The sequence below is a fragment of the Coffea arabica genome, chromosome 3c, assembly GCF_036785885.1.
Source record: "Coffea arabica cultivar ET-39 chromosome 3c, Coffea Arabica ET-39 HiFi, whole genome shotgun sequence".
NCBI classification, from domain to species: Eukaryota; Viridiplantae; Streptophyta; class Magnoliopsida; order Gentianales; family Rubiaceae; genus Coffea; species Coffea arabica.
Genome location: NC_092314.1, coordinates 34,441,291 through 34,453,808, shown reverse-complemented (window position 1 = coordinate 34,453,808; position 12,518 = coordinate 34,441,291). Strand labels below are relative to the sequence as shown.

The following is a 12,518-nucleotide window of genomic DNA, read 5'->3' as shown; positions in this document are numbered from 1 at the left end:
TTAATTGTGCTTAAGATGTGGACATAGTGGTCTAGGCATTATCTATTTGTCCTTCTCTATGTTACTGCTTCTTAGAAGCACCAAATTCCATTCGACGGAACATCAATGAAACCTTGGCTGTCAAATACATTACCTCTTCCATATATGCAAATTAAAATATGCAAACATAACTAAAGCTTAGCTTTTTGGTCACATCTTTGAAGATTATAACGAATGATTCATTTCAAAGGACCTAAAAGTAGTAAAATAGATACTTAATGCATGTACTTGGCCACAAGCGTAATAAAATGTTTCTTTTTGAAGGAAAATGAATATAGGTTGCTACATACCCAAAAATGAATATAGGTTGGTGAAGTTTGGAATTCCTATCGGCAAGGTTAGATTTAATTCTTGTCAAAATCTTTTTAAAGTTTTCATAGTAGCCATTCACCCACATATTTCACTAAACTTTGCTTATTTTTTAATATCCAAAAGCTTTAATTTGGCTATGCAGCCAGTCATAATAATAATGTGATAGATTTATTGATGACTAAAAGTTAAGTAGTTTTTGCAAATCATTGTGGCCATCATTTCTTTATTACTCAAAACTTATTCTGAATAAATATACATATATATGTATATATGTATGTATGTATGTTGTGCGCACGCCTTACCAAGCTTTCCAACGACATACTCATTGGTAAACTTTGTGTCAAATTGACAGATTCTTTTTTATTATTTTATTTTTAATCCCATTTTGACAAATTTTCATAGTCGATATTCTATTTACCACCACATCGATACAAATTAGGAAGGATTCTTTTCGTTTTCTATTATTTATTTATATTGTGACAGAAAACTTTTTGGAGAATAGTTAATCAAGCACGTAACTGTAGCCTGGCGTAGAAAAATATTATACCTTCCTTTTTAGTATATGTAAGCTATGGGTAAGATTATACGATGACGATGACATCAATTATATGATACAAGTGGAAATCAGTATATGTACTCGCATATATCTAATTTTTTTGTTCTCTGAAAGTCCCATGGATTTAAGCCTGCAAAAGTTCATGAGAATAATTCTAGGGGTTCAGAATCCATGGACATAAGTTTTTTCAGTCCTCCGGAAATAACCACCTTCTTTCACAAAAACCCTCAAAAAAATGATCCTTATCTAGACATGCAAAGCACTAATAACCAGCCTCAGAGTAGCCATACATCCACAAGCATATCATCTGATTCTGGTGAGCCTTGTGGAGATGGAAAATGGGCATCGAGGCTGCTCAGAGAATGTGCCACCGCGATTTCTGATAAGGATTCTACCAAGATCCACCATCTTTTATGGATGCTGAATGAGCTTGCATCTCCTTATGGCGATTGTGATCAGAAATTAGCATCTTATTTCTTGCAAGCTCTTTTCTGTAAGGCCACGGAGTCAGGCCAAAGGTGTTACAAAACCCTAGCTTCGGTGGCAGAAAAGAGCCACTCTTTTGATGCTGCTAGGAAATTGATATTGAAATTTCAGGAAGTTAGTCCCTGGACAACATTTGGACATGTAGCATCAAATGGAGCAATTCTGGAGGCCTTAGACGGGGAAAACAAGCTCCACATAGTCGATATCAGCAACACTCTATGCACTCAATGGCCTACTTTGCTAGAAGCCTTGGCAACAAGAAATGATGAAACCCCTCATTTGAAGCTAACTGTGGTCATAACAGCTAGCATTGTGAAGCCGGTGATGAAGGAAATAGCTCAAAGAATGGAGAAGTTTGCACGATTGATGGGAGTACCCTTCGAGTTCAACTTAATTAGCGGATTGAGTCACTTGGGAGGACTCACTAAAGAGAACTTAAATATCCAGGATGATGAAGCTATTGCAATAAATTGTATAGGAGCCCTGAGAAGAGTTCAGGTTGAGGAGAGGACTGCTGTAATCCAAATGTTTCAATCTTTTCAGCCTCGTATTGTAACTGTTGTGGAAGAGGAGGCTGATTTTACCAGCTCAAAGAATGATTTTGTCAAGTGTTTTGAAGAGTGCCTTCGATTCACTACACTGTATTTTGAGATGCTTGAGGAGAGCTTTCCACCAACAAGCAACGAGAGATTGATGCTGGAGAGGGAGTGTTCAAGAAGCATAGTTAGGGTTTTGGCTTGTGATGATGAAATTGGTGAGGGAGACAGTGAATGCAGGGAAAGAGGATCCCAATGGACTGAGAGGCTCCGGGAAGCGTTTTCACCGGTGAGTTACAGTGATGATGTTGTTGATGATGTTAAAGCACTTCTTAAGAGGTATCGGACCGGATGGTCATTGCAGCCACAGCAGGCAGATCATGAATCAGGAATCTACTTGGCATGGAAAGAGGAACCTGTAGTATGGGCTTCAGCATGGAAACCCTAACAAAATGGTCATAAAATTGTTTGAAAAATCAAGCTTAGCATTGAGATTTATTTATATTTGGAGCCAGGACAATTGAACATAGACAGAGTTTCCATAGATAGACAATCCGTTTTGGTTTTTCTCCATGATCATGCATACATGTATCTTCTTTTCTTTTCTTTTTTTTACTTTTTCTTTATTTTCCTTTCAGATCTTACATTAGTTGATGCCTTATGCTTGGTACTTTGTGCTTCATTCCTTTTCTTTTTCTTACTTTCTTCTTGTTTGGAAGTGTTTGCACTCCTGCTTCTATTACATTATGTTCCATCATTATAAACGATTATTTCTGAGTTCTGTCGATGGTAAGTTGCCTGTATACATGCATTCCAGATGAATTATTGTGGATATTAAACTATGTTGTCCAATATTTGTATGCACTTCTACAGATGGTATGTAGTTTGCACCAATTCTTTGGCTATTGTTCTACTGGAAAACAGCCATTCTTCATTTAGTAAGTTGTAGGAGATGCACATTTTTAAGGGCCATATGTAAATCGCAATTCCAAATTTTTATTCATCAATTTGAAGTTACAACTTACCTATCCATCCCAAAAGAATGTACAAAACTTAACTAATCAATAAAAAGATTGATTCTTCTTGCATGATTCCTATTATTCTTAAAGAAATATTCTAACGCATAAGCAAGTTATTTACTAATTTTTAACTTCTTTCATATGTGGAGGTCATATTTGGACAATAAAAATAAGCAAGAGAAGGGCCTTAACATGGAATAACAAATCTGATGTACTATTGTAGACTTACAACTATAATAAGATGGTTTTTGTGGTAGATAGCTGCCAGGAATTGGAAGAGTTGAAATCTGTCTCATGGAGCAATCTTCAAGTGGTGCATGCCAAATTAAAGGCCTTGAATTTTAATCCCTCTGCTCCTCCTCATTTTTAAATCTCACCTCTTTCTTGCTAAAAAATTTTTTTTAAAAAAAAAAAGAGGGTAGCGCAAGCATTTAGGGACTGCTAATAAAGTTCGAGTTCTTGATATCTATGATATTAGTGAGTCAGTCTTGCCACGCTAAGAATTATCATCCACTGAATTTGGAAAGCTAAAAGTGTTTGTCCAGAAACGGCAACAAATTCAACCGTAACGAAGTTAAAAAGTTGTCAAAAGTTGCTAGGCTACTTTGGTCATTTTGTAGACTTTGTGATTACTAAGTGGAAAATGAACAATGAAAATGTCGGTCACTGAAATCATTGAGTATACCATGAGCAATCAATATTTTACGAGCTAAGTTGGATTCTTAACAAATTCATATACTAAGAAAATTGAGCCACACATAGTTGGATATAACTAGTAAGCAAGGGCCTAGAAATATGATTGATTTTCTACCTAGAATGGAATAAATCATCATAGACTTCGTTATTCCATAGGATGTCTAGCTACCAACCTACCATGTCCAGGACATACCAAAAAAATTAAAAGAATGGAATTAAATTCTCTACATATCAAATCAAAGAAATGCTTGTCTAGGTGATGGAATTATTCCATCATAACGGAGGTTGTTTTTTAGCAAACTTAATTAAGTACTGCTAAAAGACCATTGCATCTGGTAACAAAATAACTTGAAAATTTAAGTTATGTGCATGGTTTGGATATTCATAAACGAAATTGCATTGTCAGCCATCAACTTTAGTAGGGTCACCATCCATATTCGATTGAATTGATCACATTCATTTGCACACAAACATGCTGCCAACTTGATCTCTTGTGGACATTATATGAAAATGACAGAAAAAAAAGAAGAAGAAAATAGTTGTCTAGTGTGAAAGCTCAATGCAGTGTAAAGAGGAAGTAAGTATATAACGAAAAGTGAGATTGCACATAAGAAAGAGGTCCCTTGGAGAGGCTCGGTGGCAAGCAGAAGCATACCAACCAGATCCCATGGATGCTTTTTTGTCTATTGATATGAACAGCATATTTGCCTTTCATTTCCATACGTACACCATTCTTGGGGCCAACATTTTATAGTGGAAAACCACTTTTCTAGATTTAGATAAGACTTCTGCCAAATTAGTCCAGTAAAGACTACACCTCTAGTGCTTTCTTTTTCCTGTCCTATTGTCTGATGAAATCAGCAACAATTTGATAATTCAGTTCCCCTTCCCTTCACTCTCTCTCAATATAATCTCTAGAAGAAATCTTACTTTCTTTTATCTATAATAGTTAACTTTTTATTTATTTGTTCATTTTATAACTTCAGGCAAAAATACTATATTAATCACTTTCTAGGAAGTTACTAAATTGATATGTCACCATAAATAAGCAAACACAATAGCTAAATCCCCTTAAATAAAGGTCCAAAATGGCAGGCAAGCTGCAAACTTCAGCTGTCACAATACGCAAACATTTTTTTGGTGACACAATATGATTAATATTTCGTTTAGAAAAATCAAAGAGGACCCATATCAATATGACCTACTTTTCCTTGTATTTTCTTTTCATGGACGCACATGCGCTCTCCAGATAGCAATCCAACTAACATCTTTTTTTTTCTTTTTTCTTTTTCTTTTTAGTGTTTAGAGGGACTATGTATAAATTGATTCATGGCAATCCTACTATATATCCTTGTTTGAAAATTTCCTAGGAGCATTGATTGTTTTTAGTTACTGAAAGGATGTTAGATAAATTCTTGAGAAAAATGGTTTTAAGACATGTTACTAATGGTGCTTTCCTTAAGGTTTATTCATCTCTGCAACTAGTGCCCAAATGAGTTTTGTTGCTTAACCTCTATCTTACAATATAGCTTTTGTTTGACAACATTTTGCACAAATGGGATCAAAAGCTTGAGCTTCACTGTTTTTCGGACTCTTACAATTTTTTCAATGAAAGAGTTTGCGGAGGAGACTTTTTAGAAAAGTTTATGTTGTTTTATCTTTAGGTTTTGTGTATCTATACTATCATTTAACGGTCAGTTATTCGGGAGATAATTTCTTAAAAATAAAGAAACATATTCACTACCTGATACAAACACCTATTGAAGAGTCACGACAGTCACACGTTTTCAGGAAAATAAGGACTAAATCTACTTTGCACCTTGGAAACTTGTCCTACATTCTTACATTGTATTCTGAATTTCAATTTTGGATACTTTACACTTAAATTCTTAGTTTTGGCTACTTTAGATCCTAAACTTTGAATTTTATCCCATTTAAGTCTAATCACAGACAACATTACTAAAATTAATGAGATCAATGATAGTGCAAATTAATGATAATGTATTGTTTTATTCTACCTGCGATCCCTGGACTCTTTTTCGTCATTTTTAGTACATTGTAATTGATTTGTATAGTTTGAATCAATAATATTGATAAAAGATCAATGACATAAAAGATAGCGCAAATTTATAAAAGTATATTGTTTTGTTCTAACTTTGATACTTTGGCTCCTTTTGATCACATTCAACTTATGCGGTCCTTTATACCTATAATTTTATTAACATTGTCATTGATTAGACTTAAATACGATAAAGTTAAGAATTTAGGAGGTAAAGTGTCCACAATTACGAGTTTAGAATGTAAAGTATTCAAAATTAAAATTTAAAGTATAAAGTAATATAAGTTTAGGGGATGTAACATGGAGTTAGTTCGGAAAACAACTAATTTAGATGATATAGGTGAAAAAAATCTAATGGCTTTTAAATCTGTATTTGGATCGAGGGATTTGGGTGGATTTGATTTCAAATCCTCTTCCAAATCCGCCAGATGTTTGGATAACTGAGAATGAATTTGGACTTGAAATCCATCAATCCTATAAGTGTTAAAATTGGGAATACTTGAAATCCACCCAAAACACGTGTCATTTGAAATCCATCTCTTCACATATTAACCTATTAAACTGTTTTATGTCATGGTTGAAACTCGAAAGAAGAGAAAATGGTCAATAGTATGGTCAACGCCAGCTATTCTCTTTTACGACTGTCACTACTGTGGCACCTCCTCTGCTAGCCTGCTGCAGCTTCCATGGCGGCATGGTTGCTGCTTGCTAGTTCCCTTTAAAGCTTCTTTTTTTTTCTTTCAAAAAAAAGTTTGTGGAAAGATAATTGATAGAATAGAAAAAAGAATAAGGAAAAAGACTGAGAGCACCGGCGGATTTAGGGGGAGGGGCACTAGGGGCACGGCCCCTACTGCTCCCCCTTAAATTCCTACAATATGCATAAAATTTTGATATTATCTTAAGTGTGCTTCCAAAATTTTTTTATGAAAGAAGTGAAAGAATTATATGATATTTTAAATTGGTTCATGACTAATATTTTAAAAGGATATGTGGGTCATAAAATTTCATTTGAAATAAGTTAAAAAAAATTTCATTTTAACTTATTAGTGAATATTTTTTTACTTAAAAAACTAACAAAAGAGTAGAAAAAAAATTTTAGTGCTGCTTTTATCCCCATTGAAAGTTTTTTCTGGCTCCGCCACTGACTGAGAGGGTGCTGTTGCTACGACACGAAAAGGGCATGAAAAGATTGATAGGGTGCTGTTGCCATGGCAGCAAATATGTGATTCTGATAGCTCAAAGCTTTGGTTTAGGGCTTTGAGGATCAGACGCTTGAGGATAAACGAAAAACTAAAAATTCTTTTTTAGCCCCTTAACTTTTATGTATTTGGATTTCTACCCCAATTGTCTTTTTAATTTGGAAAACGAATTCTTATTTAAATGAGTTTATTTCAAATTAATGTGGATTTCAAGCAGAATCATTTCAAATACATTCCATCAAATCCATCCTGAAATTCAAATCCATTGATCCAAATGGACCAACATTCCCCACTATTTCAAAATAAACTGACAAATTTGAAAGTAACCTGCATAAATGAAAGCATCTTATGATACGAACCTTCACTTAGGGAAACACATTTTGTCTAGTCTGAATGGCTTATGATAATCATTGAACCAACGATGCTTTGTTAACGAGTTGCATCTACTTCAAACACTGATTTCTACATTTAATTTAGCTAATATATTCTCCACCATATCTATGCATCCTATTACTAAGTGCTATATATAATAGCGAAGCCATGAACTCCAAGAAGCAGCTGCACTTAATACTCAAATTGGTGAATGCCATCAAAAAGTGTATCAATAGCTTACACTTTAATTAAACACTAGTCCAACAGGAGCATGTTGTGTTGAATTTCAAAGCCAACAATTGTTGACTTTGAAATTGTTGGCCTAACATTCTAATATCCCACATCAATTGAATCGGTTTTTGTAGAATGGTTTGAGAGCTATAAATAGCTCTCAAACAAATCAATTCAATCACACCAAGTAAGAGCATCATAACTTGTTTCCTTCTCTCTCTTTGTAATATTTCTTCTAATGAAATATTAAGTTGTCGGTAGTGTCCGAGGACATAGGCAAATTAGCTGAACCTCGTTAAATTCTGGTGCTCTATTTTATTGTCGATTTAGTAGCTATATTTGTAGGCATATTTGTAGTGAGTTATTGTGCAATTAATTGCATATATAGGTGATTCTATCTAGGAAATTGGTACTTAAGCAGGCCAATGTGGCTCACCAAATATTTCTTGGGAATTACCATTTTGCAATTTTAGATACAATAATTTACTTGTTATACCTTAATTTGGTAGAGCTTCTGCAACAATTGGTATCAGAGTTCAAGGTTTCTTAGTATGCTCTGTGGTTGCAGCATAGTTTGATCCTCCATATCAAAAAAGATTTCTTGGGCTATTATTATTCTACATTTAGAAGCTACTAAATATAATTTGTAGAGATGGCTGAAAGTAGATCTTCATCTACAATGCAAGCATCGACAAGCTTGTCATCGTCTATTATGGCAAGAAATGCTATGATGAATGCAAAATTAAATGTGGAGACATTTGATGGTACCGGTTATTTCGGTATGTGGCAAAGTGAGATTCTAGACGCGCTCTTTAATCAAGGTCTAGGCATTGCCATCGAAGAAGAGAAATCAGAAGATATTGAAGAGAAGGAATGGAGGACGCTAAATCGTTTAGCATGTGGTACAATTTGATCGTGTCTTTCAAGGGAACAGAAATATGTGTTCTCAAAAGAAACTTTTGCAAATAAATTGTGGACTGGATTGGAGGAGAAGTTCTTGAAGAAAAAATTGTCAGAACAGGCTCAATATGAAGAAGCGTTTATTTCGCTTCACTTATGTTCCCGGCACAACTCTAAGTGATCACATCACTAATTTCAATCAGTTAATCATTGATCTGATGAATTTAGATGTGACATTTGAAAATGAAGATTTGGCTCTCATGTTGTTGGGATCTCTTCCTGAGGAGTTTGAGTATCTCGAAACAACTCTACTCCATGGGAAAGCTGAGGTGTCCCTCAGTGAAATTAGCTCTGCCCTGTACAACTATGAGCTCAAAAGAAAAGACAAGCAATGTAGCAGAGATTGAGTGGCAGAAGCTCTGGTAACTAGAGAACGCTCACAAAATCAGAGAAAGGGGACGAGAGGTAGATCCAAGTTGAGAGCTAGACTAAGCAAAGATGAGTGTGCTTTTTGCAGAGAGAAAAGACACTGGAAGAAGGACTGTCCAAACCTGAAGAGTAGACCTGACAAGGAAAAAGCTGTTGCGGATTCAAATGTAGCTGAGTGCATTGATCAAGACTTGGACTTTTCATTAGCTGTCATGCCTACTGGTCATTCTAGTACATGGCTATTGGATTCAGGTTGTAGTCATCATATGACGTCCAATAGGGAATGGTTCTTTGATTTCAAGGAACAAGAAAGTAGAGTCGTCAACACGGCAGATGAGACCACATTAGCAACAAATGGGGTTGGTTCAATTCGGCTGAGGAATCAGGATGGATCAATTAGGATTCTAACTGATGTCCGATATGTGCCAGAATTGAAAAAGAATCTCATTTCTGTGGGGGGTACTAGAATCAATGGACTATAAGGTGTCAACATATAATAGAGTGATGAAAATCATTTCAGGTCGAAAAAATAATAACTTGTACTACTATCAAGGTAATGCAGTTGTTGGAGTAGCGGCAGTGGCTTCCAGTGATGATCGAGAATTGAAAGAAACTAGGTTATGGCATATACGCTTAGGGCATGCCGGAAAAAAATCTTTGAATCTTCTGATGAATCAAGGACTGTTGAAAGGAGCCAGTGTTTGCAAGTTAGATTTTTGTGAGCATTGTGTCAAAGGGAAGCAGACAAGGGTAAAATTTGGTACTGCAATTTACGATACCAAGGGTATTTTGGATTATGTGCACTCTGATGTGTGGGGACCTTCCAAAACAACTTCTTTGGGAGGCAAAAATTATTTTGTTACCTTTGTCGATGACTTCTCTCGAAGAGTATGGATGTATACTATGAAGGCGAAAAGTGAAGTATTGGAAAATTTCATCAAGTGGAAAATGATGGTGGAAACTCAAACAGAAAGAAAGATCAAACACCTCTGAACAGACAACGGAGGTGAATACACTAGTGATCCGTTCATGGAGGTATGTGAAAATGAAGGCATTGTTTGGCACTTCACAGTCAGAGATACACCACAACAGAACGGGGTGGCAGAGCGTATGAACCGGACATTAGTGGAGAAAATTCGGTGTATGTTATCCAATGCTAGGTTGGACAGACAATTTTGGGCTAAGGCTTTAGCATATGCAAATCACCTCGTTAATCGCTTACCATCAACTGCTATTGGTGGCAAAACGCCATTAGAGAAATGGTCGGAAAAACTTCCTACAGATTATGATTCCTTACATGTGTTTGGTTTTACTGCATATTATCATATTAAAGAATCAAAATTGGATCCAAGGGTGAAGAAGGCGCTCTTTATGGGGATCACGATAGGCATTAAAGGTTATCGCCTTTGGTGTCCCGAGACGAAGAATATAGTTTTCAGCAGGGATGTCACCTTTGATGAATCTACCATGTTAACAAAGGTAGATGTACAGCAGAATTATGGTGCTCCCCAACAGGTGGAGAGCACTCCTAAGCAGGTGGAGTTTGAAAGAAGCATCATCAGACTAGCAGTGGATGTAGGAGCAGATGAAAGGACTCCTATGGTAAAAGAAGAATTAACTGAAGAAGATGTTCCAGTTGGAGAGTCTTCACAGCAACTTGAATCAATTGCATTGAGTAAGCCAAAGAGGGATATCAAAGTACCTGCTCGGTATATTTATACGGTGGCTAATGTATCTGCAATTGCAATAGATGAAATTCCTACCACTTATCTTGAAACTGTCCAAAGTTCAGAGAAAGGAAAATAGAGGATAGCCATGGAAGAAGAAATTCAGTCCCTTTATAAAAATCAGACTTGGCAACTTGTCAATCTGTCAAAGGGAAAGAAGGCAATTGGGTGCAAGTGGGTATATGCAAAGAAAAAAGGATTTCCTGATAAGTTTGGTGTTTGCTACAAAGCAAGATTGGTGGCTAAAGGCTATGCTCAGAAGGAGGGAATTGAATACAACGAAGTGTTTTTTCCAGTCGTGAAACATTCCTCCATCAGAATTTTATTGGTTTTGGTAGCACAATAGGTCTGGAACTTGTGCAATTAGATGTACAAACTGTGTTTTTAGATGGTGACTTGGAAGAGGAAATCTACATGACTCAACCAGAAGGATTCAAAGTTGCTGGTAAAGAAAATATGGTGTGCAAGCTTGACAAATCGTTCTATGAATTGAAGCAATCTCCAAGGCAGTGGTACAAGCGATTTGACAAGTTTATGATGGGACAGAGGTGCACAAGAAGCAAATATGATGACTGTGTATATTTACTCAAGCTACGAGATGGATCCTACATATATCTTCTTCTTTATGTTGATAATATGTTGATAGCTTCCAAGGATCAAGGTGAGATTGAAAAATTAAAATCTCATTTGAGTCGAGAGTTTGAAATGAAGGATATCGGCGAATCCAAGAAAATTCTCGGTATGGAGATAAGCAGAGATAAAAGATTGGGGATGTGAGGACCCGTAAATTTCCCTTATTTTTATATTATTTTATTTTATTTTCTCATATGCATTTTCTTCATTATACCTTATTATATTGAGTTTTCCAGACATTTTATAAGTGAGTAGAGTTTTTAAATCATTTTCCTAGTTTAACTTAGTTCATATTCAGTTTGAAGCATATTATGGATGTGGGGCCCGCTAGTACGCTAAGTGCGATAAATTTTTGCCCATTAATTGAAGTTTTGTATAAAGGAATATTACTGTACAAGGTGCTAGGAGACAATTAGAGATTAGTTAGATAAATTACCAATGGTAGACAAAAGGATAAGATTAAAACCCTAAAGGACCATTTGTCACAAAACCATTGGACCTTCACTTTTGACCAAAACTTTTTTTATCTTTATCTTGAAAAAATTGGACAAAATTTCTTCATTTCTTTCTTCCTCTTGGCCGACTTCCTTAGCTAGAAAAGAGAGAGAGAAAACCTCAACTTCATCTTCCATTCCATGCTTGAATCTTGAATTTTAACCATTAGTTCTGGAAACTACACCATACAAGTGCTTTTTAAGGAGGAACAAAGGTCTTGGTGGAGTGATTTTTGTAGAAGAAACCCTAAACTATCATCTTTCCTCTAGTTTCAAAGCAAATTCGCTAGAAATTTCCTTTTACTCTTGATAATTGTCAATTAGTGGATTGGAGAGGTTACATGTGTAGTTTTGTGGACAAGTTTATGGTTTGAAGTAGGGGTATGGTGAATTTCAATTTTTATAGACACTTTTCTGTCCTCATATGATGATTGATGTTTAGCCATGATTGGTAGTTGTCATGAGTAATTTTGAGCTTGAAATTGCTAGTTTTGCTTGCCTTAAAAGAATTTCAGCTAGTTGCATGAATTTCAGTTTTAAGGTTTCCAATTTGCCCTGTTCTGTCTGGTTCTGTTTGACCATGTTAGAGGCCGAATTAGGTTTAGCACAAAACATGAAAGTTGTAGGCAATGATATTTTATAGCTTCCTGTAAATTTCATCTCGATCGGAGTACTGTAGCATGTGAAATGACCGAAATAACTTTGACTGCCCATAAGCCCTATTTCACGGACAGTTTTCTGTCTTCATGGAGATTCCAATTTTTGACTCTGAAAATGCATGATTTAGCTTTGGAGATCTTCATAAGAAATATAGGTATATGTCTTGGCTT

General features: G+C 35.6%; 1 protein-coding gene across 1 annotated transcript; it reads left to right on the top strand.

Annotated features, from left to right (window-relative positions):
* Positions 1-992: 992 nt before the first annotated feature.
* On the top strand, positions 993-2,611 carry LOC113734952 (protein SHORT-ROOT-like). The gene has a single exon (XM_027261735.2). The coding sequence runs from the start codon at positions 1,079-1,081 to the stop codon at positions 2,375-2,377; it is 1,299 nt and encodes a 432-aa protein (XP_027117536.1). The 5' UTR covers positions 993-1,078; the 3' UTR covers positions 2,378-2,611.
* Positions 2,612-12,518: the final 9,907 nt, after the last annotated feature.

Excerpts from the sequence above, each read along its gene's own strand:
- LOC113734952 (XM_027261735.2), top strand. The coding sequence starts at position 1,079 with ATGGACATAAGTTTTTTCAGTCCTCCGGAAATAACCACCTTCTTTCAC.